Raw genomic sequence first — 23614 nt, forward strand, 5'->3', positions numbered from 1 at the left:
TCAGCCATTTTAGGCTGATTTAAGGAATTCACACTGGAATATTAACATTGACAGGTAAAAACTATCCTGTGGCAAGTTTGGTTATATTCCACTGAACACAGTGGAAATGGCAGCCATTTAACACATAGCAGTGGCACAAAAAGGTCCCAAGAAGGCAGGAAGGTTAAATCATAAAAATAGATAACTGTCTAAGGGAATGAAGAGCGTAAAAGGATATATTTCAAAGTGAGGGCGCTCCTTATTTCTGGTCCTGGAGTCTAGAAAACTGGAGACATGCAAATAGGAAGGTAAGCAAACACCCATGTCTGAGTTGGCCCCTAAGTCAATGGGTGGGCCTTGTTATATCAGGATTTTGTTGGGACAACTTTTATGTAGAATTAGAGCCACTGTCTGCTTACGATGATGATTATGTACATAAAAGTGAGCTAGGCCTTTAAGATAACAGTAAATAAACCATTACTTAAAAAACTCACTTGACACAGCTATCTTAGCTAATTATAGGCCAATCTCCAGCCTTCCTTTTATCTAAAAAAATCTGGAAAGAGTAGTTGTAAAAGTGTTAACTGATGATCTGTAGAGGAATGGCTTATTTGAAGAATTTCAGTCAGGTTTAAGAACTCATCACAACACAGAAACAGCTTTAGTGAAGGTGATGTTCTTAAGGCCATTGTCATTAGGTCATTTGATTGTTGGGGTTTCCTCTCTGTTATTGTAGGGTCTTTACCATGTAATATAAAGTGTCTTAAGGGAACTGTTGTTATGATTTGGTGCTATACAAAGAAATCTGAATTAAGTAGTTCAATAACCAACAAAGCCCAGTACATTGCAAAATATGTAAGAAAACTGTTCTCCCTAATAGTGGAAACAAACTTGTTTTAGAAAGTGTACTTTAGAAAGTGTACTTTATTGGTCCCCGTGGGGAAAATCCCTCTCTGCATTTAACCCATTCACTCAGTGAAGCAGTGGGCAGCCACTGGGCGCCCGGGGAGCAGTGTGTAGGGACGGTACCTTGCCCAGGGGTACCTCAGGGTAGCTGTTCAGGGGAATCGAACCTTCCGATCATGGGGCCACCACTCTACCTACTGAGCTATCCCTGTTTTACCACTTGAGTCAATAATATGGTTGAGTACAAAAACAGATGTGTACTACAACGTGATATTCATATCTCAGTGAGCTGCGTCAAGCTTAAAATCTGCATTTTCTGTTTCACGACAGTGGCTCTCTTAGCTATACCACTGTGGTAACTAATGGTGAATACATAACATGGTTGAGAGCAAGTAAAGTTTTATTTGTATAGCACATTTCAAGATAAGCATCTCTAATTGTTTCACACTAAAATGCTAGAAGATAAAAACAAAAGTTAACAAAAAGCAAGTGAAAAAAGATGACTTTTTGGGTGTTTTTATGAAAGAGACCACAAGATCCACAGATCTCAAGCTCAGAAGGAGAAAGTTCCAAAGTCTGGGGGTCACTGTTGCAAAAGCTCTGTCTCCTTTAGTTTTCAGCCTCATGTGAAGCACAGTCAGCAGGCCCTGATACCTCAGGGACCTGTATGTGACAAGAAGGATTTAAAATTTGAGTCTAAATTTACCAGGAAGCAAATAAAGAGAAGACAATATAAATTTTAAAGCTTTTAGATCATCCCGATAAGAAAGAATAGCAGTAGTCCAGTCTAGAAGTAATAAATACATAAACTAGGAGCCTCATTTCACTTCTCACTTCTGCTTAGCCCTAGGTACCCAGGTGAGCCCGTCTTCTGGCTATTAACCACAGGCTAATGGACAAACAGGGTCAATCAGGAGCGGAAGCAGCACTTCAGTGTGTAATAGCCACTAACCCTGCTTCTTAGTGCAGTATGCAGGTAATTCTTTGATATGATCAGGTTATAAACCACAGTGGTTTTACTTTATTCAACTCACAAAACCCTGACAGAAAAAAATGTAACCGTTGGCTGGATACACTTAACAAAACCTAGCCAAAAAATCCAAATAACCACCCAAAGATGCCCTTACTGAGGGAACAATTAGTTTTCTTAACCAGCTTGTTGGCTGTGGGGCAATAACAATAGCAAAGTCTTACAGCCAGATGACTGAGGTGGAGGATTCCTGAAACAAACCTAACTTGTGACAGTAAAGATGGGGATGTCCTGGAAGAAAGGCACACCTAACACAACTTGCAGGACTTAACCTCGTAATATTCAACACTATACCAGCCAATCACTGAGGTCCAAGGTTACGGTTAGAATGCATCACAGTCAGACATCAAGACTCTGAATCATGACTGTAAAGATATACTGTTTTTTGATTAATCTGATATGTCTTAAAAAACCCTAATTCCAAAAAAGTTGGGATGCTGGAAATTGTTAATAAATCAGAATGCAAGGATTTTCAAAATTAATGAACCCATTTTTATTCACATATAGAAAACCTATTTATTCAAAACAGAAATTGAAAACATTAAATGTTATAACTGAGAAAATGCACCATATTAAGAAAAATATTAGCTAATTTTAAATTTGATGTCAGAACACATCTCAAATGTTGGGACAGATCTGGGAACTGATGGAAGAAGTTGCTGGACTTAAAAATGCAACTTTTAAAATGTATTCCACTACAGATTACAGATTACATGCCCCAAAATGTATTTTGTAACGTATTCCGTTATGTTACTCAGTGAGAGTAACGTATTCTGAATACTTTGGATTACTTAATATATTATCATGCTTTTTACAACTACATGAATGTACTATTGCTGTGTGATTTATTACTTTTACTGAAGGTTATTCGCCATACCACTACCAACTAGAGGTTTACACCTTAATATAAATGAGTAACAGTAGGGTGGACATTAGGTAAGGCTGCACTTTTGCAGCGATCGTGTATAGAAAACTATTTTGTGTGTATATAAAACAGGGACCTCTGGCTAATACGTCGGGTTCGTAGCCGAAAACTAGCTTTACTTTGTTGTCTGGGTCAACTTTGCTAGTGAGAGACAGAGAGAGGCGTTGAAAGGCTGCTTATTGTTTTGGAGGAAAACACAAACACAGTGTACAGTCGAGTCTTAATAGCTTACTTACAACTGGGCTACACTGCCCATGAGGCTACATTCTTTAGAGATATGCCTGTAACACTGCCTATTGACTTCATATTAAATCATTTTTTGAACAATAATTAGAAAAACTATTTCTTCACGTCATTATGCGGGCCGCAAGCAGAGGTAACATGGGCCGCAAGATTGAGACACAGGCATTAGAGCCTCTTAATGCCTGTTTTGTTTGGGTTTCCACCGGCGTTAGAGCATAGGCGAACATATGAAACAGGAAAATACTGCAGTGTAATCCATTTATTTCAACAAAGTAACTGTATTCTGAATATCACCTTTTTAAACTGTAACTGTAACGGAATACAGTTACTCATATTTTGTATTTTAATTAAGTAACGCCAGTACATGTATTCCGTTACTCCCCAACACTGCCTTTATATACCTTTTGCAATTGATGATGCCTTTCCAGATGTGGAACCTATCAATTCCACAGGTGCTAATATACCTCCATGCTATCAGACATGCATGCTTTTGACATGTGTGCTGATAACAATCTGTATGATCCATCTCCTCTTTGGTCTGGAGGATGCATTCTCCATGTTTTTCAAAAAGAATTTCAGATTTTGATTTGTCTGACTACAGAATGGTTTTCTGGTTTGTCAGTCTATTTAGTCCATTTTAAATGAATTTGGTCCAGAAGATGATGCTCATATATGGGGGCTTCTTTATATGACAACATTTTAATCTGCACAACAGACGGTCTTCACAGACAATCATTTCTGAAAGCACTCCCGAACCCCTATCAGTTTTCCATTACAGAATCAGTTTTTGTTTGGTTTTTATAGGCCTGAATATCACAAGCATTCAATATAGATTTTTGGTCTTGTTCCTTGTATACAGAGATTTCTCGAGATTTCTAGACTCTTCTGATGTTATTATGTACTGTAGATGACAAGATACTGTATTTCAAGTCATTTTATGTCCTGCAACAAAAGGTTTCCATGAAATCATCAATTTGTAGTCATAGTGTTTTTGCAGACTGGTGAACCTCTTCCCAACATTGCTTTATTTTTTATATTATTTATATTTTATATTTTTTAAAAGTCATGTTGCAGACCTGTGGCTAGTTTGTCAAGCTATTACTTTTTAGTACCACTTACATTTTTAGCCTTTCGTTGTCCCCACCCAAATCTTTTGAGATGTGTTGCTTATATTAAATTTAAAATAAGCTAATATTTTCTTAAAATGGTACATTTCCTAAGTTCAGACATTTCATAGGTTTTCTATTTTGAAGCATATCCCGTCTGTCATAGGTCAGGAGATGGCCTATAGTCCTTTTAAGATTACAGCTAGGTTTGTTTAAGCTAAGATTTTTTTTTCTCATCCTGTTCCTTTTGGAAACTTGCAGGAAGGAACACTGTTGAAAAAAAATGGAGCATAAACTCTTCATATCAAACCAAGTTTTGTGTTCACATCCACATTTTCACTACATGCAAGAAATCCATCTTCTCCATTTATTTCAATGTAGTTTCCAGCAACAGCTAGCAGCAAAACAGTTAAAGGTTTCAAAGGTTTACAGCAATGCACAGCTAAGTCATGCTGCAGCTCACATGCACACACTGCTTCTATATTATTTTATAACTTGAACAAGCAAACCCAGCTGTTTACCTCATGTTTGTTTCGACAAAATTCTGAGAAGTCCTCCTTTTTGGAATCTGATAACCCGCTGTTGGAATCTCATGTATTTTGCAGTATTTTTTGTGACCTTTCCTAAATCATTATCAGATATTGATATACTACATATTGATACCTTTAAACCAACCCAAAATGTTGCTTACAGGACAAAAAGTCTGAGATTCAACTCTTGCTTGTGTGAGACGTTATCCAAACATTCTGGAAAAAGGGCCATGGAAAAAAGTGAGAAACAAGATCAGGAGAATCCTTGTCCTTTTTTGTGACATGTACTGTGCACTATAAATTTATGACAATGTAAACGTGGAGTTCTACTGGAATGTGCTGAGACACTGGATGGAGAAGGAAAACACAAAAAATAGCAGCCGCAAGTGAGTCCATCTGGATAAGGGTGAAAAGAATAGGGTAAGAATTTTCATTCCTAAGAACCTTTTGATGATTCCTCAAGCATAACATAATACTGTTAGAGTGGGCATCATTAGCCTCATTCTCCTCTCCTAGATCAATAAATTTATCCTGCTGACCTAGTACCTGCACTTTAAAAAAGTTGGAAGTTGATGGTGTCCACAAATGTTTTATGGCATCGGTGCACTGATCCTTCATCTTCTCTCTTCAGAGGCCCGAGAAGCTTAATTCTCCACTTCTGCTTCTTCTAACAAATGTGTTTCTGCCTCCACAGTTGTGTTTGTCGCATCAGTCTAGTAAACCACTCCAAGGACCTTCTTCATGTGCTCGTAGACCACATAGGAGATGCTGACAGCAGGAATAACTTTGAGGAAGTTGGGCGTGATGCCTCGGTACAGACCTGGCACACCTTCATGAGATATGATGTATTTGAACTGACCCACCATGGTCAGCTTGGGTTTACCCTCAGTAATGGCTGAAAGTAAAAATGAGAACAATGTAAGCTACAGAGAGTAATATATGGACAGACTTATTGCTAAATTGTTCCAATGTTTTGTAGGCCTACAACTGCCTACAATCTATCATTTACATCATATCGCACCCTGTGCCTGCATGCGAGTCCGGATGAGAGCGAGGGGATATGACGCTAGCTGGCCACAGGTGCTGGAGACAGTACCACAGCCCAGCAGGACCAAAACTCCTGGGTCTGCTGAGTTGACACAGTACCTCTGGAGCCAGGCATTCTTCAGGGTCTTAAAGCATGAGCAGTGAAAAATGTTAAGACACTAATAGAGGAGAGCAGTTAAAAGTTAAAAGAAAGAGGAAGAGAAAAAGGAAGGGGAAAGAAATGAACTGAAACGCATACACTGACAACCACTTTGTTAGATAGTCTGTTTAGCTGCTCAATAATGCAAATATGTAATCAGCCAAATATGTCAGGAACACATGGTCAAGATGACCTGTTGAAATTCAGGATGGGGCAGAATGGGGAATTAAGTACTGAATGTGGCATGGTTGTTAGTGCAAGATGGTATGGGGTGGGTTTCTTTAGAATCTACTGGGAGTTTTCTGCACAAAAATCTCTAGGGTTTACAGAGAAGTTAAGTGAGTAAGTGTTACTTCTCTGGGCAAAAATACAATCTGTCTGCCAGAAGTCAAACAAGAATGAGTAGATCAGAAGACAACAATAACTCAAATGACCACCTGTTATATCTACATTATGCGTGCGTGGGAGTACAGTGTTCAGGTGTGGAATCCAAATGCAAGTGGTGAGTATGAGAGATCAAATGGAAAATATTAGGAGCAGAAGGAGAACACAGGTTAGCAATGCATGGAAACAGCAAAACATAGACAACTGAGGTGGCCTGTACTAACAGAGGTTAGCAGAAGAACCGGGTAAGGACAGTTGACAATGCTGGCTTTAAATACCACTGGCTGATTGCTTCAAATCACGAACAGGTGCGGTGAGCTGATGAGGAATCTGCCCAGAGGCGGTGCCATAACCACACATGGCGAGACTCAGCTGGCCCATGAAAGGAACAAACATGCTAATGCTTCTGATCTGAAGTAACTCTTTATACACAGAGAGTGTACAGAAAGCAGTAGTCAAAGTCAAAGTCAAAGTCAACTTTATTTGTCAATTCTGCCACATGTACAGGACATACAAAGAATAGAAATTTCGTTACTCTCAAACCCTAGATGAAATAGCAATGAACATTTAAATATAAGAGAGTGATTAAAAAATGCAAATAAAATAATTAAAAAGTAAAAATTTAAATAAATACAATACAAATTAACAAGAAAGCTATACAATATACAATATACAGTATTCAGGTAAGGGTAAATGACATTGAGTGTAAACCAGGCAGAGTAGTGCTGTGGCCAAACGTTTAGAGAATGAGAAGTGTTGTTTGCTTATTTACAAAGTTTGCTGTTTCAGTGATAGTTGTATATCATATTATATCACTTCAAACAGAGGTGATCCAGTAATGCTGCACTAATGAATTAGACTAACTATTCACTTTAGCTAAAGTTATTAAGTTAGCTAAAGAGTTGGGATGCTGTGTAAGACATAAAGCTAAAATACAAAGGTTTGGACACCGTTTTGCATGTTTCCCTACTGTAGGGGTCTCTGCAAGCATACAGAGGGGGTACTCTGAGAGGGTCCAAGATGACAACTTTGGAATTCTACTAGAAACAGTCGATCATATTTGTTGTCAAAGCTGAATTCAGGGCAAACTACGCTAAATTAGCGTTTTTAGCTAGCAGCTACAATAAGCGTAAAAGTTACCGTACGGCTATCATTTGTTAACATGACGCTTGTTCTTATACATGTAATACATTTATTACCAACCTGAGAGTTTATCCGCTGGTCATTCGACATGACGAATGACTTCTGAAGTCTTAATTCAGCTCAAGACGCTGTAGATTCCCGTCAGTAACACTTTCGGTCCGCTAGTAAAACGTAGTTCTATTAATCTGCGCTTGAACCGGAACCGGATGTAAGTTCCAAAAAACTGAATTTTGGAACTGAAATTGAATTGTAGAACTGAAACTGAATGGTGAGAAGTGAAACTGAAAGTATTCGAGAGCTGAATTTTTAAAGGATAAAATGCAGTTTCAAAGCAAATCAATTCATTTTCAAAATATAAAATTCAATTTCAATTTAGTGATGATCATTTTCAAACCATAAATTCAATTTCAAATTAGACTAATTCAAATTCAGTTTTCAAAAGCATTTATTCAAGTTACAATTCAGATTCAATCTGAGCAATTCAAATTCAAATTTAACTTATTCAAATTCAGTTTCTGATGGCACAGATTTCTGCCCATAGTTGAGCCCCAGCTGGACCAGTTTTTGAGTGAGCTGTTGGGGGATTATAGTGTTGAATGCTGAACTGAAATCTATGAACAGCATTCGAACATATGAGTCTTTTTTGTCCAGGTGTGTGAGTGCTGAGTGGAGTGCAGTGGAGATGGCATCATCGGTTGAGCGGTTGGGCCGATACGCAAACTGGAAGGGATCCAGGGAGGGGGGCAGGACAGTCTTGATGTGTTTCATGACTAGTCGTTCGAAGCACTTCATCAGGATGGGAGTAAGTGCAACAGGACGGTAGTCATTAAAGCAGGAGGGAGATGACTTTTTTGGAACCGGAATGATTGTGGTGGCTTTAAAACATGTGGGGACGACAGCCTGGATGAGTGATATGTTGAAGATGTCTGTGAAGACATCAGTGAGTTCCACTGCACAGTCTCTCAGTACACGACCAGGAATGTTGTCAGGACCCGGAGCTTTTCGTGCATTGATCCTGCTGAGGGATCTCCTCACGCTGTCCAGGGACAGAGTCATCACCTGGTCACCAGGAGGGGGTGGGGTCTTCTGTGCAGTGGTGTTGTTTTGGACTTCAAAGCGAGCAAAGAAAGTATTCAGCTCGTTCAGCAGGGGGATAGTGCTATCACAGGTCTGTGGTGGGGGCTTGTAATCTGTGATGGTCTGAATGCCCCGCCACAGGCTCCGTGAGTCTCTGCTGTCTTTGAAGTGATGAGATATTTTCCTGGAGTACTGTCTCTTAGCCTCTCTGATGCCACGGGAAAGGTTGGCCCTAGCTGTCCTCAGGCTCGCCTCGTCTCCATCTCTGAAGGCAACATTCCGAGCTTTCAGCAGCCTGTAGACCTCTCCTGTCATCCATGGTTTTTAATTTGCCCGGACAGTTATGGTTTTCGTGACTGTTACATCCTCAATACACTTGTTGATGTAGGCAGTAACAGTCTCTGCGTACTCCTGGAGGTCAGTGGTGTTGTTATAGGTGGCAGCCTGCTTAAACATGTCCCAGTCTGTGGTGTTAAAGCAGTCCTGTAAAGCCTCTGAAGACCCTTCTGGCCACACTTGTATCCGCTTACGAACCGGTTTGGTGGTTTTAACGAGCGGTCTGTAAGCAGGCATTAGCATGACAGTGATATGGTCTGAGGCGCCGAGGTGGGGGAGGGGAAAAGCTTTGTAGGCTCCTCTCTGGGTGGTGTAAACAAAGTCCAGTGTGTTATTTCCCCTTGTTGGAAAGTCTATGTGTTGTTGTATTTTTGGAAACACGCACTTTAAGTCTGCATGATTGAAATCCCCAGCCAGGATGAGAAAAGCATCAGGATGGGCTGTCTGTTGCTCACTGATGTGCTGGTACAGTTCATTCAGTGCCTCACTCCTGTTGTTGACATTGGAGGAGGGAGGGATGTACACAGCGCACAGTAGTATGGCTGTATATTCCCTCGGTAGATAGAATGGCCGGCACTTAATAACCATAAACTCCAGCACTGGTGAGCAGTGTTTGCAGACCGCAGCAGCATCGCGACACCAGGCATCATTGATGTAAACACAAAGTCCTCCCCCGCGGGTCTTACCTCCCGCGACGATGACTCTGTCAGCACGGTAGCATGTTAGCTGGTCGAGCTGAATGGCGCGGTCCGGGACACTGTCGCTAAGCCATGTTTCCGTGAACACAAAAGCACAGCAGTCCTTTACGTTCCTTTGAGATGAACGTAGCAGTCGGATGTCGTCCAGTTTATTTTCTAGCGAGCGTACGTTGGCCAGAACGATAGAGGGGATGGCGGGTTTGTGTGGGCTAGCCGCTAGCCTAGCTCGGATGCCACCGCGCTTACCCCTCTTCTGCTTCCTCTCACACCGCTTGAGGCGCATCCATTGTGGGCGAAGTGCAGGAGTGGGGGTCGGTGATTGAGTAGGCCTTCGGAGCAGACCCAGATCTTTCAGCTTCTCGATGTCCACAGAGTTTAACTTAAAAAGTTTGTTTCTGCCGATGTCGAGAAGAAGTGTTCGGGCATATCCTCGCTTGCACACAGATAGACGCGACAAAGACTTACAAAAACACTGCAACTTACAGGACGAAAAACACGAAAAAGTAGTTTGTTTGGGAGAGAGAGAAGCCGCTGCGTGTGCACGCGCCGCCATGTTGTTAAAAAAAAAGCCTGGAGTACATACCTCATACACAGCCAAGTCAATGCCAGCATATGGAATGATGCCCATTGTATTGGGCAGGTATCCTCTGTAGAATGCTCGGATACCCTCAGTCTTCAGAATCTGTCTGGCACAGTCAGCCATACCTGAGTACTGTCCGGTCTTCCTTAATGTAAGGCGAGTTTTCAGCACCTATCCAGCATAGGGAATAGAAGAAAAAAACGCATACAAATCCAAAATTAACACAGGAGTAAGTAGAAACAGTAGCAAGAGGTTCTTCTTCAATGAGTCAAAGAAGGTAGAACTGGTCTATGGTTTCTTTAAGCACCTATTTTCTAATTCTTCCACTGATACAGTTGTACTTTACGGTAGCATTTCTTCAGTTTAACTAAAGAAGCCTCTTAAATAAGAGGTGAAACGTCTTTTACCAAACATTTTTCTTTTTACTCTGAGCAGAAGCCAGATTTCCTATGCCATGCCTCTCCAGCTGCAAACAAAATACAGAGCTAGCCACCACTACCACCTTTAAGAGGGTTTGACTCCTCTTAACTACTTATGTCCAAACAATAATTTATAAGGGCTAAATGTGTGCTCTCTCCATTAGCCAGGATCAACCATGGCAAACCCTCCTCGCAGTCTCCCCCATTTGATTGCATTAAGTGGGAGTTCCGTGTTTGATGGAAACACCCCGAAGCTCCCCTGACTTTGAGCATGATAGGCTGAAGCCCTGTTAAGCTTGATGTTAAGATGTTTAAGAATTTGGGAGAACAGATTAAAGAAAAAGTTTGAACGATTTTTGGTATATTAAAAATGGAAATAAACTGAGTAAGCCCACACATGTGCCCCTGCAGCACCATTACTCCAAATTCATGTAATGCCCTAAACTGTCAAATTTGGATGGACTACAACCTTTAATTGACCCTGAAAGAGGCTTCATGCCTATCCCTAAGACGGGGCCAGAGGATCGTGTGAAACTCTCCTGTGACTAAACTGAAGCTCAAAGGAAACATTAATGTTAATCTGAGACTGAAGGGCTTCAAAAACAAAAAACATCTTCAAAGGCCTCCTTAAATACCCACAGAACTGACCCTTTGGACTTTGCAACAGAGCACCAAACATGGGACCAGAGGTGGTTTTAGATATGGGCAACATGGGCAGCTGCCCAGGGCAGCATTGTGGTGGGGGTTGCATCATGGCATTGGGGGGAAAAAAAAGTTGCTTGCACTCACGCTGCCCCGACATCATGCCAGCAAATTTTGGGGATTGCATAGGCACCGAATGGTTTTCTATTGCCCATTTGCAAGGAGTAAGGGCACCTCGTAAATGGAGGCGAGGGGTAGGACAGCAAGTGATTCTCTGGCTGGCTGGAGCAGCATCTAATAACAAGCTCACAAAATAAAAATAAATAAATATTTAAAAAAATAATAATAATAATCATTCGTAATATTGTCAATCCAAGCCCACTATGTATGAATTATTTTTCCTGGGTTGTGTGGAATCCAAAAAAAACAAAAAACAACCTATAGAACCTGAATCTGTGCATAAGGTGTCTATTAGTGTATGTTGTGGGGTTTGGTTGTTGATACTGGAGTGCAAAATTACTGATGGAAGATTGACAAGAAAAGGTCAGAGCCATCAGGTCCTCAGTTTAGAAAAAAAAAGAAAAGAAGAGGAGAAACGAACAAAAGACACGGGTAAGCAGATGTGTCTTTGGATAATGGCAGGTATTATGTATCCTGAAACAAGATAACATTCATTAGTAGGTATTGGGAAAACTTCTGGTTGCCTTTGTTAGCCACTTGGCTATGATAGTAAACAGACAGTAGACACTGATGTGGTTTACTCAATCTTTTGGGCTGTGTTCAGTACAATATTAATTAGCCATTACTGGAAGAGCTGTATTGTTGATTTGTCTGCTATTCTCAATTTAAAATTCAACAACAGTTTTCACAATAAAATATGTTAAGTTACAATCTTTAATATGTTTGGTGTGTGTGACTGTGTGTCGGGTGGGGTGGGGGAAGAAGGTTTTATTCTGTGATGAGAAAAAATGTGACCTTGATGGTCCTGATGGTTTCCAATGTTACTGGCTTAACAAGCAGATCCCACCTGAGATGTTCTCCACGCTCCACAGTGGAGGGGGTGCCATAATGGTCTGGGGTGCTACAATGCTACAGTACACAATGCCCGCAGGACAAGGGACTTCTTCCAGAAGAATAACATCACTCTTTTGGACCATCCTGCGTGTTCCCCTGATCTAAATCCAACTGAGAACCTTTGGGGATGGATGGCAAGGGAAGTTTACAAAAATGGACAACAGATCCAGACAGTAGATTCCTTTCAGATGGCCGTCTTTACCACTTGAAGAAATGTTCCCACTCACCTCATGGAAAAGCTTCCATCAAGCATGCCGCAAGGAATTTTTGAAGTGATCAACAATAATAGTGGAGCTACTCATTACTGAGCTCATGTTTGGAACATTGAACATCTATCTATCTATCTATCTATCTATCTATCTATCTATCTATCTATCTATCTATCTATCTATCTATCTATCTATCTATCTATCTATCTATCTATCTATCTATCTATCTATCTATCTATCTATCTATCTATCTAAAAGAAACATATCTTCAAGAGGAAATGACTGACACAAATTTTAAACTCACCTCCATGGGATAGATGATAGTTTGGGCAGTAGCTCCTGCAAGCGACCCAGCAATGAACCTCTCTTGTACCCTTAAACTGCCCCCCTCTTTATTACCTCGGATCAGCCACTTGATCTGGAGTAGGAAGAGTGAGGAGCAGGAGGAGGGGAAACCACAAGCAATAAAAGATTTCAGAAGGACACAGAGTGGACTATTGTTTTTTCCCCACTGTAAACTAATATACAGTTACTACTTTTTCTACCACGAGTTAAGTAAACACTTAAGAGAACAGAAGACATAGTTCCACTTTCTCACTGTTTGTCCACTGACCTGTTCGTAGGCCATAAACTTAATGGCGGATTCAGGGGCAATTTTCAGGACGTTGATACCATTTCCCCTCCAGAGTGAAAGCACACCTCCCTCCTGGATCATCCCCCTCAGGCCAAACCACAGATTAATCTCTCGAGCTGTGGAGCCATGTACCTAAAAATTCAAATTATGACAGTAAAGCTGATTTTTCTTTTTTTACAATCTGTACTATGTTTTAAAAATACGCTGTTGGCCACCAACCAAATATGTTAGCGTGCTTATCCAACCCTAGTTGGGTATATAAGCAGAATACAAAGGTAAATATCTTCCTTATTAAGGCCATATAGATGTAAATGTTGCACACCAAAGATTCTTTTTTGTTTGGATCACAGTCAGCACTTGTTTTTGGTCTTTATACAGACTTTGGCTACAAAGTATCTGAAGTAAAAAAAGGAGCATTCATCTGAAGCTGTATTTAATCCCATGTGATAAATGTCTTTTAGCTCTGTTTCTGGTCTTCATCTGGCCCTGAGTAAATTTTACTTATGATATGAACTATGTTCACCAGACATTTTTAAGCAGTACCTCTCTGCTGTTTGCTGAAAACACTCTACACTGTGGATGACAATTATGTCATTAGCGGTGAAAAGTGGTGATGGTGTATGTTAAAGTGAATTGTTAAATGTTGTCATTTTTATGCTTACCATCTCTACATTGTTTCAAACTGTGTGATCAAAGACATTCCTTTGTCTCTGACCACCTCTCCAGCCACTGGTGCTGGGGGAGGTTTTATTGTAGATACATCCTATCTGAAAGATCTGTTTCTTGTGTTGTAAGCTTCCTGCTTTTATGATCCTTTTGGGGAGCAGGAGAACACGCATACACACACACACATTCTCACATGCATGCACACACACACACTACGAGGAGGGCTGCTCTTTGAAGGAGTTGGGCTGGTGACAGGTGAGGAGCGTTAAGCTCCACAGCCTGGTTCCGATCAGCCTTCCCTTGCTAGAGAGTAAAAGACCGGTTGAAGATGTTCTGGCTTGTTTTTGTTCTTCATGAGGAATAAGTCTCTAAACTAGCGGGATCTGTGGAAGCGCAGACTCAACATTTATTTGGTCCTTTGAGCCAGATCCCAACACATTGCGTCCACCGAGGAGGAGGGAGATGACGCTGCCGAAGTCTGCTAGCAGCCAGCATCTGGGATGCCTGATGAAAGCCCTGGTGCTTAACTTTATCGCCAGGCTGGAGAGTTTGTGTCTGAACTCTCCTCGGGTTGGATGGCACTAGTGTCTTTTTTTTTTTTTTAAGGAGGGTTAAGCAGGTTTCCCATCGAAAGGAAGGTTTTTCTCCGCCGCTGAGGGCGTTGAGTGCTGGTTTCTCCAGCACTCAACGCTGGAGAAACCAGCACTTGTCAGAGCTCTTGTTGGTGTCTATTTTGTGTGTGCGGGCCAGACGTGGTCTGTTTGAGTGAGTCTGATTGTTGTTTTGTATGCAGTCACTTTTAAGCTGATGAGCAAGGTACACATTTTCAGAGCAGAAGCCGGTTGAGAACGCATTAGAGGGAGGGAAACAGAGCTATGATAACTCGAGCATGCAGCTATCTGTGAGTTCAGTTTCTTCCTCACACCTCAGATGGGCAACAGCTTTTCTGCATCCTGATTCATGTGTGTGAGACCTTTGTAACATCAGTATCACGTTTTTTGTTTTGGCGAAAGGCACGTGATTGTGTTTGACATCATGGTGTGTGTGAGCCACAGAGAGGTGTGAAAGTATGTGAGTGAAGTGGTCTCGAACTGGGGAGTGTTTGGTGTTTCTCAGCCTGAAACAACTGCAATCCCACTTTCTGTTTTTAAGAAAGGAGAGTTCAAAAACAGAGAGATGTGTGTTGTTTATGCGGTGATGAGAATAATGAAAACTTGATGAGAGAGGTACATAAAAACCCACACAAACAGAAAATGTCTTAACCATACTAACCCTACATGCATATACACATACAATGACACTCATGAAGACCAGACAGCATCTAAGCATGAGATTCTGTTTGTCATCTTGTCCAAGTCACTAGCAGGCACGTGCAGAGGGGGGGGGGGCTAGAGGGGCTTGAGCACCCGCCCCTTTCCTGATGGGTGCCAAAAGTGCCCTTTTGTTGAGGCAACTTTTTAAAAAAAAATTTTTATTATGTTTTAATGTGTGTGTGAGTGCGGAGTCCTGTCTGTGCCCCTCAACAATAATATTTAACTATTAATCACAGTTTTGCTAAATACAATCTTGCTTGCATCAGTCACATGATCACTATTAACCAATGATCGCCCTTGTCGGCAGAACGCGCTGGTTACGAGCCGGGAACGAGTTCACAAAGAGCACGCGCATTTGTTGCGGTCCGGAGCTGTAGGAGAAACACAAGTTAACTCAGAGACACAGACTGATGCGACAAAACTAGTAAGTAGGTGTACAGCGCACACTGTATTGTGTAGCACCCAGGAGTATTAGCTTATTATGTACACGTTGGTAGGCTGTCTTGTTGCAACTGACGAACTGAAACAAACCAGTGTGCTGTGTGTGCAACAGCGCGACAAACATTACCTGTCCTTTTATTAACTGCACAAGTAGTGCTGGTCATAGCTGCTGGCTACCGGTGTAAGGCTGTCATGGGTTTGTAGCTCTGTCACCGTTTTAGGGAACCTATTTAGTTTTAAAGTATTTAGAAACATATTTAGTTTTAAAGTATTTAGAACATATTTAGTTTTAAAGTATTTAGAACATATTTAGTTTTAAAGTAAGTTTCCGGGCTTTTCCGGCCTTTCTGGAGGGATTATATTTCACTAAAAAACGATCTAATATGCACTTCCACATAATTATGCATTATTATAATTATAATATATTAAAAACACACGCTGTATTTTAAAGAACATACATTAAGAAGCAGATTATATTAGATTTATATTTTAAATAAGACAAAAGTTGGATTTTACAGCAGTAAAATGATTGTATCTCTACAGTTTAAAAATGTAATAAGCTTTGCCCTGCACAGAGTGGATAGTGAAACAAATGGAATCTTCATAATGACATTATTTCATATTTATTACTTCCCCCTCCTCTTTGCTTTATTATTGTAGCTCTAGTAATAAATAATAATGTAAGGATTCTGGATCAGCACCATGATGCCCATAGTATATACAGTATTCTGAAGAAGGTCTAAAATGTCACTGTGTGTGCGTGCATGTGTGTGTTTTATTTAGATGGATTTTTAAAAAAAATATTACTCATGATATAACATTGTCCAGACATGGCTGGTAAGGACATGAGGAGGAAACAGTAGGAGCTGTGGGAGGCTACTAAAGGCAGTGCTATAACATTTTTCTGTCATCATTTAGATTAAGTGCAAGAGTTGTTAGGTGTGGATAATTAGATTATAGGTTATTGCAATAGCAAGTTGTGCCTTGTTCTCAGATAGACAGCAAGTGGAGAGTGATATATGAAATGATGGGATGGAAGGAAGAAGAGAAGCAAAGAGTGATTCACAGGCAGAGCCTAAATTATTTCTCAGTTTTTTGTTGCCTTATGGTTCCAAGCGCTGTCACCAATCTTTGCATTTTGTTATTATCTCATGACACTTGTTTAATCAGCTACCATCTCTCCTATGGACTTTTTAATGTCTACAGTCTCAGATCAACACAGCCCTGCCCTCCAGCACTATCAGCAGCAGGAGCAGCAACCCCTCAACAGCAACATTGTACCCATCAGGTAAAGCATCGGCTACGTTTGCTTTGCCTTGTTGCCCATATTAGATTCTTGATGAATGTGTGTTGTTGTTATTCAGCCTGGTTCAATGTGCCCCATTTTAGCTTTGAGCACCCGCCCCTTTAAACCTCTCTGCACGGCCCTGGTCACTAGTAAGATGAAAGTGATACATAGTCTAGTGTCTAATATTATAGGAGGACAGATGATTGCATCATAGGGGTGGAAAACAGAATGCTGATGAGGGGTCATGAATGAGTGAGCTGAGTGAGCTGATTGTTGAGTTTCTGATGTGTGAAGAAGTTTTAACATGGCGCACATTTGGTTACATGAGAAGAAACTTATTATGTGATGAGACAACAGGGTTACGCTGTATGTTGTGTGTGGTGTGGCTGATTGGATGAATGTTTGAGATTAAACTGGCTGATGATTTGTCTTTTGTTACAAAGTTGAGCCTGCCAATTAGGTTTGGTATGATTTACTGGGTGACCGACACCTGACCACCAGGATGATCCGTGTGTTTGGCTAATGCTCTTTCCTTTAAGAGTGCTTGTAAAGGATTCAACACAGACAGACAAGTGACAATTGAACAGATGTGCAGTGGTTACAGAATAGTTACATGGGGCTGATCACTATTGAGCTCATGGTGAGTGACAAATTTAAGGAAAGCCACTGATTACAATGTGGAATGAAGTTGAGATGTTCAATGATTTGGAGCAAATTACGGAAAAGGTAGGGGTTTAATGAGTTTAGAATAACCCTGCAACGGTACTTGTCTCTATGATGCTGAATACTTTATTACACTTATGAGCTACAGTTGGTTGCAAATGTGAAGTTGTTCTAGGATACAGGCTCCGGGTGGACCTGGGACTTAAATAAGCTTAACAGTTAACCACTGACTAATGTTTTGACACAGGGTTACAGGTTTGGAGTGGAGCTACTCCAAGAGGGACCCTGGAGCCTGGAGAATATTTTTTTAGGGAGAATGTGCAACATTCTTGTACATGTCTCATTGTGTGGCAGTTGATACATGGCGAGAGCCGTGTGGCGAGAGGAGAGTCAATTTTTGATTTGCAGGTGTCATGAGGTGCCATGACGAGAAGGAGTGACTGAGGGGATCGTCCACAAGACGCCAGGCTTCAGGAGGATCAGAGATCATCTTCAGCACAGCAGACATCCCACAGAGACCTGTGCTACTGGGCTTCCAGAAGATTGTCATGAGGAGATTTTGAACAGCAAAATCTTAAATGAAGTGAAAGAGTTTCGACGTTGAGGAAGAGAACTAAGGTGTACGACGTGCTCTGCCTTAAATCGTCCGCGGCATTGGAACATGAGAACCTTAAGGTTGAAGGGAGCGTGCCAAGCGCCATCCGACGGGCAGGAAGAAGTTCAGCGATGGACTTGTGGTTCTGTGAAGAGCACGAATGCCAGGTGACAGTGGAATAACTAACAGCAGTAACTTACTATTCTAAAAGATTAGATCTAGTTGCTTGTGCTTTGCCTCCGTGTGTGAGATCAGTATGTGCAGCGGCTCAGGCTGTACAATGTTCCGGGAAATAGTTTTATTTCACCCTTTGACACTGCTAGTTCCACACGAGGTAGACGTTTTACTACTGCAGACTAAAATGACGTTTCTGTCACCCGCAAGATACTTGTTTTTAATGTCACTGTTACTCTCACAACCACACATAACCATAAAGCGGTGCACAACTCTGAATCCGTCAACCCTTTTGCCAACGAAGGAAGAGGGCACTCCTCATGAGTATAGAGAGCACGTGGAGACGGAGTGTAAGCCAAGGGATGATATAAAAGATGTGCCACTTGGTGAGGGAAAGGTTTGGTTTGTTGATGGTTTGAGCTTTAAAACAGCAGAGGGACAGGCTAAAACAGGTTTTGCTGTAGTAGATAGTGAGAAAGCTATCTGTGCAGGACAGTTAGCATGTTTCATATCTGCTCAAGCAGCAGAGATAGCAACTTTAACGAAAGCGTGTAAAGCTGCAGAGAAACAAAATGTGACAATATACACTGATAGCCAATATGCATTTGCTACATTACATTTCTTTGCAGCACAGTGGGCAAGACGAGGTATGACAACCTCGACAGGGAAACCTGTAGAACACGCCAAACTCCTGCAAAATCTGCTGGACGCAGTATTAATGCCCAGTAGAATTGCTGTTTGTAAATGTGCAGCACATACCCCAGGGAAAGATCCAGTCACATTAGGGAATGCCTTAGCAGATAAGATTGCAAAAGAGACAGCTTTAGGAGCACATGGTGTTCACATTTTAGCAGTGCAGCACCAGCAGACATTCTTATTACACGAGATGTATTGGCAGACATGCAGGCCCACATACGGCAGGAAAAACAGTTGTGGTTCACAAAAAGTGCAAGCTTGCAAGATGATGTTTATTATCTATGTGATAATACTGCCTGAGAATTTATAAGACTGCTGTGATTTTGAGCCATGGGCCGTGCCATGTCTCAACAGGGGGGATGATGGCAGCAGTAGAGCAACATTTTCATACTCTAGGACTTAATGCTTTAAATGTTGCAAGCACAATTCTCAGGGTAATTTGAGACCTAAGAGAGGGAAATTCCCCAGACCCATTCACCCATTTCAAGTTATTCACATGGACTTTATAGAGCTGTCCAACTGTAATAACTATAAGTACTGTCTAGTGATAGTGTGCCCTTTTTCAAAGTGGGTAGAAATTGTCCCAACTAGGAAAGCAGATGCTATTTCGGTTGCCAAAGCAATATGTACGAATATCATCCCGGAACACGGGATTCCAGAGACCATTTATAGTGATAATGGCCCACACTTTGTAAATGAACTGATTGGGTTAACGGCACAGCATCTAGGGATAACACTAAAACACCATTGTTCATATCACCCACAAAGTGCAGGGTTGGTAGATAGAACTAATGGGACAGTAAAGCTAAGACTTAGGAAAACAATGGAAGAGAAAGGCAGGACATGGTTAGGCTGTATAGAATTAGTTAAGATGTACAGTGGGGCAAAAAAGTATTTAGTCAGCCACCGATTGTGCAAGTTCCCCCACTTAAAATGATGACAGAGGTCAGTAATTTGCACCAGAGGTACACTTCAACTGTGAGAGACAGAATGTGAAAAAAAATCCATGAATTCACATGGTAGGATTTGTAAAGAATTTATTCGTAAATTAGGGTGGAAAATAAGTATTTGGTCACCTCAAACAAGGAAAATCTCTGGCTCTCACAGACCTGTAACGTCTTCTGTAAGAAGCTTTTCTGTCCCCCACTCGTTACCTGTATGAATGGCACCTGTTTGAACTCATCATCTGTATAAAAGACATCTGTCCACAGCCTCAAACAGTCACAAGAGGAGAACACATTAGCAGATTTGATGCTTAAAATGTTAAAAAGTAAAGAAGTCATGAGAACAAATGATCTGCCAGATGATTCTGTTTCTCCACAGGAGTAGAGTCTGAAGTCTGGAGAGTCTGGGTGCTGATAAAGGCCATAAAAAGGAAGTGCTGGTCCAGTCCACGGTGGGAAGGTCCCTATCAGGTGCTGCTGACGACGCCCACAGCAGTGAAGATTGCTGAGAGATACACCTGGATACATCAAGAGCACTGCAAGAAGGTGCTTCCTGGTCGAGTCTGGGTAATGGTGAAAAGACCGGAGTACAAAGGGGGAAGAAAGTCTCTAGGGCCTCTCGTCTCAATCCTGGTGAAGAAACCAACAGATCCAGAACCCAATTTAGAATGTCTAGGAATGTGCTGTGCACCTTCTTGAGCCTGTTGACCCTGAGTGGGTTGACAGGAGCGCACTGGGACATAGTAAACCACACCCAGTACCTGCATGGGATTTCAACCAATTACTGGTGGCAGTTTATGAACACAACTGCTCACATAAATAATGAGACCAATTGTTATGTTTGTGCACACATACCACTGTCTACACATTCTTCTGGGCTGTGGCCATATAGCCACAGAGAGCGAGACAGTTTGTTTGCTTGCCTGAGCAACGCACCCAGGAGTAAAACATACTTGGAACTAGGGATGGGTACCGGTGTCCGGTGCCATGATGGCACCGGTTCTGACATAAACGGTAGTAACCAGACCGAAAAGCAGCGCACATTTTGGTGCTTTATTTCGGTGCTTTTTTTTCCTGAGCTGTGATACACTTCTAGCCAATCATTTTACGTTTCCGAGGATAGTAGGCGGGTCCAGGTACGTACGTTCTTTTAGAGCAGAGCTACAGATTTAAAAAGCCTAAGGCGAAGCGGTCAAAAGTCTGGCTGTACTTCACAGCAAAATATGCAAACTAAGCAGCCTGCAACAAGTGCTTTAAGCTGATACTGTGATACTGTCAAAGGAGGTAACACCTCAAATTCGATGAAACACCTGGAGACGCATAGCGTATTTTTTTTAAAGCCCAGAAATGCGCCGTATTTGATAGCTTGCTGCGAGACCTCACACTGTGCACATCTACTGCGGGTGGGTTGCCTGTTATGCAACATCCCCCAAAAACACGAAGAGGAGAGTCCTGGCCCCTAGCCCTGCCAGTGTAGCAGAAATGATGAGGATGATGATGCAGCAGCAGCCGTTCTTCTCTGCGTGAGTTGCTTAATGTTGTTCGTGTGTAATTTACGTTGAGTAGGCTAACCACGTTTGTTACGTCCCCTCTTAAATGCTAGGCGATGAGGGTGGGGGACAGTAACAGTTAGATCCAGGTGGAATGAAAAGAACGCCAGGCAGAGGTATTTAATATAAAAGAGATCTTTATTGTAGGCAAACACCTCAATAATTACAAATGGCAACAACAAAAGGAGACAGCACCGCTGCTTTTTAATAAGAAATCAGGGAGGTCAACCCAAAGTGGTAATGACCACTCAACAAAGAAAGCAACAATAAGGCTTCAACAGAAAGAGACAGCAACGCTGCTAACAAACAATATCCAGGCAGGCCACACAAACTAATGAAGGCCGCCATCACTCATGGGCAATCACTGCTCAGTTAAGCACTACTCACACACCAGAGCCACACACCAGAAGGCTGGTCACACGCAGCAGGCTGTTCCACACCTAAGTCAGTAGCCCACTCTGACCAGCACAGAGGGAAAACCACCAGAAACCTCTCCTTCCTCTTCCACACTGCTCTTCTCCAGCTTATATCACCCCTGAGGGTAATTGGTTGTAACGAGAGCAGATGAGCAGCAGGTGTGACCTAAAGGAGAGGGCAGGGGCAGAGAGAGACAAGGGGAGGGGCCAGAACGAAGGAGGAGGAGAGAGAGAAGACAACACCACGCCCACACACTCCCACAGCCTCCCAGGATGTAACATTCCCCCCACCCTAAATCCACACTATACAAAACACAGAAGAAACTCATCACTATGCACTGCGTGAGAGTGCATCAGCCACCAGATTTTCAGTCCCTTTCTTGTGCTGGATAACCAGATCATAATCCCGCACCAGCAAAGCCCAGCGCATTAGTCGTTGGTTGTGGTTGTACATGCGCTGGAGGAAAGTGAGGGGGTTGTGATCTGTATACACCGTTACCGGAAAGGAGCTAGAGCCCACATACACAGTGAAGTGCTGCAAGGCCATCAGCATCGCTAGAGCATCTTTCTCTATGGTGGAATAGTTTAGCTGATGGCGCTTGTACTTTACAGAGTAGTAGCAGACTGGGTGACACACACCCTCTGCGTCGTCTTGTAACAGCACCGCACCAGCTCCGGTGGTACTGGCGTCGACTTCCAGCTTGAAAGGCTGAGAGAAGTTAGGGGCAGCCAGAACTGGGGCGCTGCAAAGGAGGGATTTTGCAGACTCGAATGCGTGCTGGCATTCCCCTGACCACTCAAAAGGGACTTTGGGGCTACATAGCCTTGTCAAAGGGGCCACAACTACCGCAAAGTTCTTGCAAAAACAGCGGTAGTATCCAGTCATGCCCAGGAACCGTTTTAACTCCCGCCTAGTGGCTGGGGCCGGGTAGCTGAGGATAGCCTCGACTTTTGCCTCCACTGGGCGTACCCGCCCGAAACCCACCTGTTTCCCCAGGTACATGACTGTCGCTTTGGCGAACTCGCACTTAGCGAGATTTAGAGTCAACGAGGCGTCAGCCAGTCGCTGAAATACTGATCGTAGGATGGCCACATGCTCTTCCCACGTGGCTGTGTATATCACCACATCATCCAAGTACACATTACATTGAGGCACGTCTCCTACAACCAGCTGCATCAACCGCTGAAATGTGGCCGGAGCGTTTTTCATGCCAAACGCCATCACGGTGTACTGCATGAAATGGTCGGGTGTGACAAATGCAGAAATGTCAGAGGCTCTGGGGGTCAAAGGCACCTGCCAATATCCTTTAAGAAGGTCCAGTTTGGAAATAAATGTGGCAGGACCTATGTTGTCAATGCAGTCCTCCATACGAGGAAGTGGAAAAGAATCGGCGACAGTCACTGCATTTACCCTACGGTAGTCGGTGCAGAAACGTGGGGTGCCATCAGACTTGGGCGTAAGTAAACATGGAGAGATCCAAGGGCTGTGACTCGGTTTCGCCAAACCATTCTCCGCTAGATAACTGACCTCCTTCCTCATCACCTCGCGCTTTCCCATAGGGCAGCGGTACGCGTGCTGTTTGATTGGGGTTGCGTCCCCAACATCGATATCATGTTCACAAACATTAGTACGCGAGGGCACATCACCAAAGAGAGAGGGGTAGGAGTGCAGTAGATTAAGCACATCTTCGCATTGTGAAGGGGACAGATGAGACAGGTGGGCCGTTACTTCGGCTAAGTAAGCTGAATTCGCCAACCGTCCACACT

The 23614-nt window shown here is 42.4% G+C and overlaps 1 protein-coding gene across 2 annotated transcripts in view; it reads right to left on the minus strand.

The window, feature by feature from the left end:
• Positions 1–1267: 1267 nt before the first annotated feature.
• The window catches only part of LOC113021306 (mitochondrial adenyl nucleotide antiporter SLC25A23-like), a 46216-nt gene continuing 23869 nt past the window's right edge, over positions 1268–23614 (minus strand). For both annotated transcript variants that reach the window (XM_026165903.2, XM_026165902.2), the window contains exons 6-10: positions 13081–13233; positions 12772–12885; positions 10127–10294; positions 5741–5891; positions 1268–5614 (exon numbers count right to left, since the gene is read on the minus strand). In XM_026165903.2, coding sequence (XP_026021688.1) covers positions 5433–5614; positions 5741–5891; positions 10127–10294; positions 12772–12885; positions 13081–13233 — 768 coding nt within the window. In that variant the 3' untranslated portion in view covers positions 1268–5432. The remainder of the gene's footprint in view (positions 5615–5740; positions 5892–10126; positions 10295–12771; positions 12886–13080; positions 13234–23614) is intronic.

This window comes from Astatotilapia calliptera, chromosome 4 (assembly GCF_964374335.1).
Source record: "Astatotilapia calliptera chromosome 4, fAstCal68.1, whole genome shotgun sequence".
NCBI classification, from domain to species: domain Eukaryota; kingdom Metazoa; phylum Chordata; class Actinopteri; order Cichliformes; family Cichlidae; genus Astatotilapia; species Astatotilapia calliptera.